The sequence below is a fragment of the Triticum urartu genome, chromosome 5A, assembly GCF_056163025.1.
Source record: "Triticum urartu cultivar PI428250 chromosome 5A, HENAU_Tu73, whole genome shotgun sequence".
NCBI lineage: Eukaryota > Viridiplantae > Streptophyta > Magnoliopsida > Poales > Poaceae > Triticum > Triticum urartu.
In genome coordinates this window covers 263,944,160-263,945,792 of record NC_141877.1, presented here as the reverse complement: position 1 = coordinate 263,945,792, position 1,633 = coordinate 263,944,160, and the positions used below count along the sequence as shown (strand labels likewise).

Here is a 1,633-nt window from a genome sequence, read left to right as displayed (position 1 = left end):
TTGTGTGACTGGTGCCACATCAAAGTTGTGCATTGGGTATTCGAACATCAAACCACCCTTTTCATACATATATTTGGTCCACATGCAAGTGTGTTCTTTTTCTGACCCTCTCTCGCGTTATTCTTTTTCCCAAATTTATAAACAGCACACGAGTTGGATGTAGAAACCGTCCGCGATTGGGTACGCAACATTCATGGTTCGGTCAGACTACCCGTGTGCCATGCCCGTGCCCTGCAGTCCCTCACATCAGCACAGTAGATTGGGCTCCATGAGGCTTGCCTCTCGGTCTCGAAAATATCTACTGCCTCGTAATCTTGAAAATATCTACCGCCTGGAAGGTTTTAATGTTTTATAGCACACAATTAGTATGTGCAGACCGTGTGCGATGTCTATTACTCCCGCTCCGCTTCAGTCCCTTGATTCAAATTTTCAGTAGCCCCAGCATTTTACTCCCGCCTCTGCATACCTCACAATCTCAAAAATATCTGCTTGCCCTTGATTCAAATTTTCAGTAGCCCCGCCTTGTTACTCCTGCCTCTGCATCCCTCGCAATCTCAAAAATATCTGCTCGCCTTGATTCAAAATTCCAGTTGCCCCGGCATTTTAATCCCTCCTCTGCATCCCTCGCAATCTCAAAAATATATGTTTGCCCTTGATCCAAATTTTCAGTAGCCCCGCCTTGTTACTCTCGCCTAGTAAAATTTTCAGTTGCCGCGGTATTTCCTCAAACACCACCTTGTCCCCCCTCCACACACACCACACACTCCCCAAAACCTCCGCTCACATAGACACACACCACCCCTCCCTCGCTTGAAACCATTGGTAGGTCGCCACCATCGCCGCCTCCATCCTCAACCTCTGCCTGTGTGCCGGGGAGCTCGAGGAGCCAATGGCCAAAAATAGGTTTATCGCAACCTATTCGACCGCCGCTGCCGAGGTGGCCGCTGAGGTATCCCCGTCGTCCTCCGCGGGCACTTTATCGATCCGCCATCGCCGGTCGCCCGGTCCGCCCGCCGCCATGCCCCTACGCCGGTTCGAGGACTTCCCCGTCCTCCCTCAGGACCGACTGCCGACGAGGTCCTACCTCGGGGTCCGACAGTGGTGGTGTGGGACATTGGTCACCGAGATTATGGATCGGGAGACCCACACTCGCCGGTGGCTTGGTAGCTTCCACACGGCCGAGATCGCGGCCATGGAGTATGACCGCTGGCAGGTCCGATACCTCGGTGTGGTAGCTAGACTCAATTTCCCCTTCAGCACATGTCTGGTTGACCTCATGCCGCCAGAGCCAGGGTGGTGAGCTCGGCTATGGCGCGTGAGGACCGCGAGGCATGTGAGCGCCTCGAGGCCGAGGCCGCCGATGAGGCCTACATGCAAGAGCTCCGCTGGCAGCACCCGGAGCTCGTGGAGGTGGAGCGGGTGATCTTTGCTGGTGCGGAGGGCGGCGAGGTTATCATGCTCTTCCCTGATGGCGAGGTCGAAGGCGGCGAGGACAGCAACACGAGGGCATGTAGGTGGGCGGCGAGGACGAGGAGATCGACATCGACGAGTGGAGGAGTGTCTTCCCCAACGACCCTGACGATGGCACCGACCCAGACCCAGCTCGCGGCACACCATACCTGACAAGGAAGGA

General features: G+C 55.5%; 1 protein-coding gene across 1 annotated transcript; it reads left to right on the top strand.

Moving 5' to 3' along the window:
* The first annotated feature begins 889 nt into the window (after nt 1-889).
* On the top strand, nt 890-1,300 carry LOC147970994 (ethylene-responsive transcription factor ERF115-like). Its single transcript, XM_087523770.1, has one exon. It carries the CDS (start codon nt 890-892, stop codon nt 1,298-1,300), a length of 411 nt encoding a protein of 136 aa, XP_087379896.1.
* Nucleotides 1,301-1,633: the final 333 nt, after the last annotated feature.

Bases quoted from the DNA above. Each gene is read 5' to 3' on its own strand.
- LOC147970994 (XM_087523770.1), top strand. From the start codon at position 890: ATGGCCAAAAATAGGTTTATCGCAACCTATTCGACCGCCGCTGCCGAG.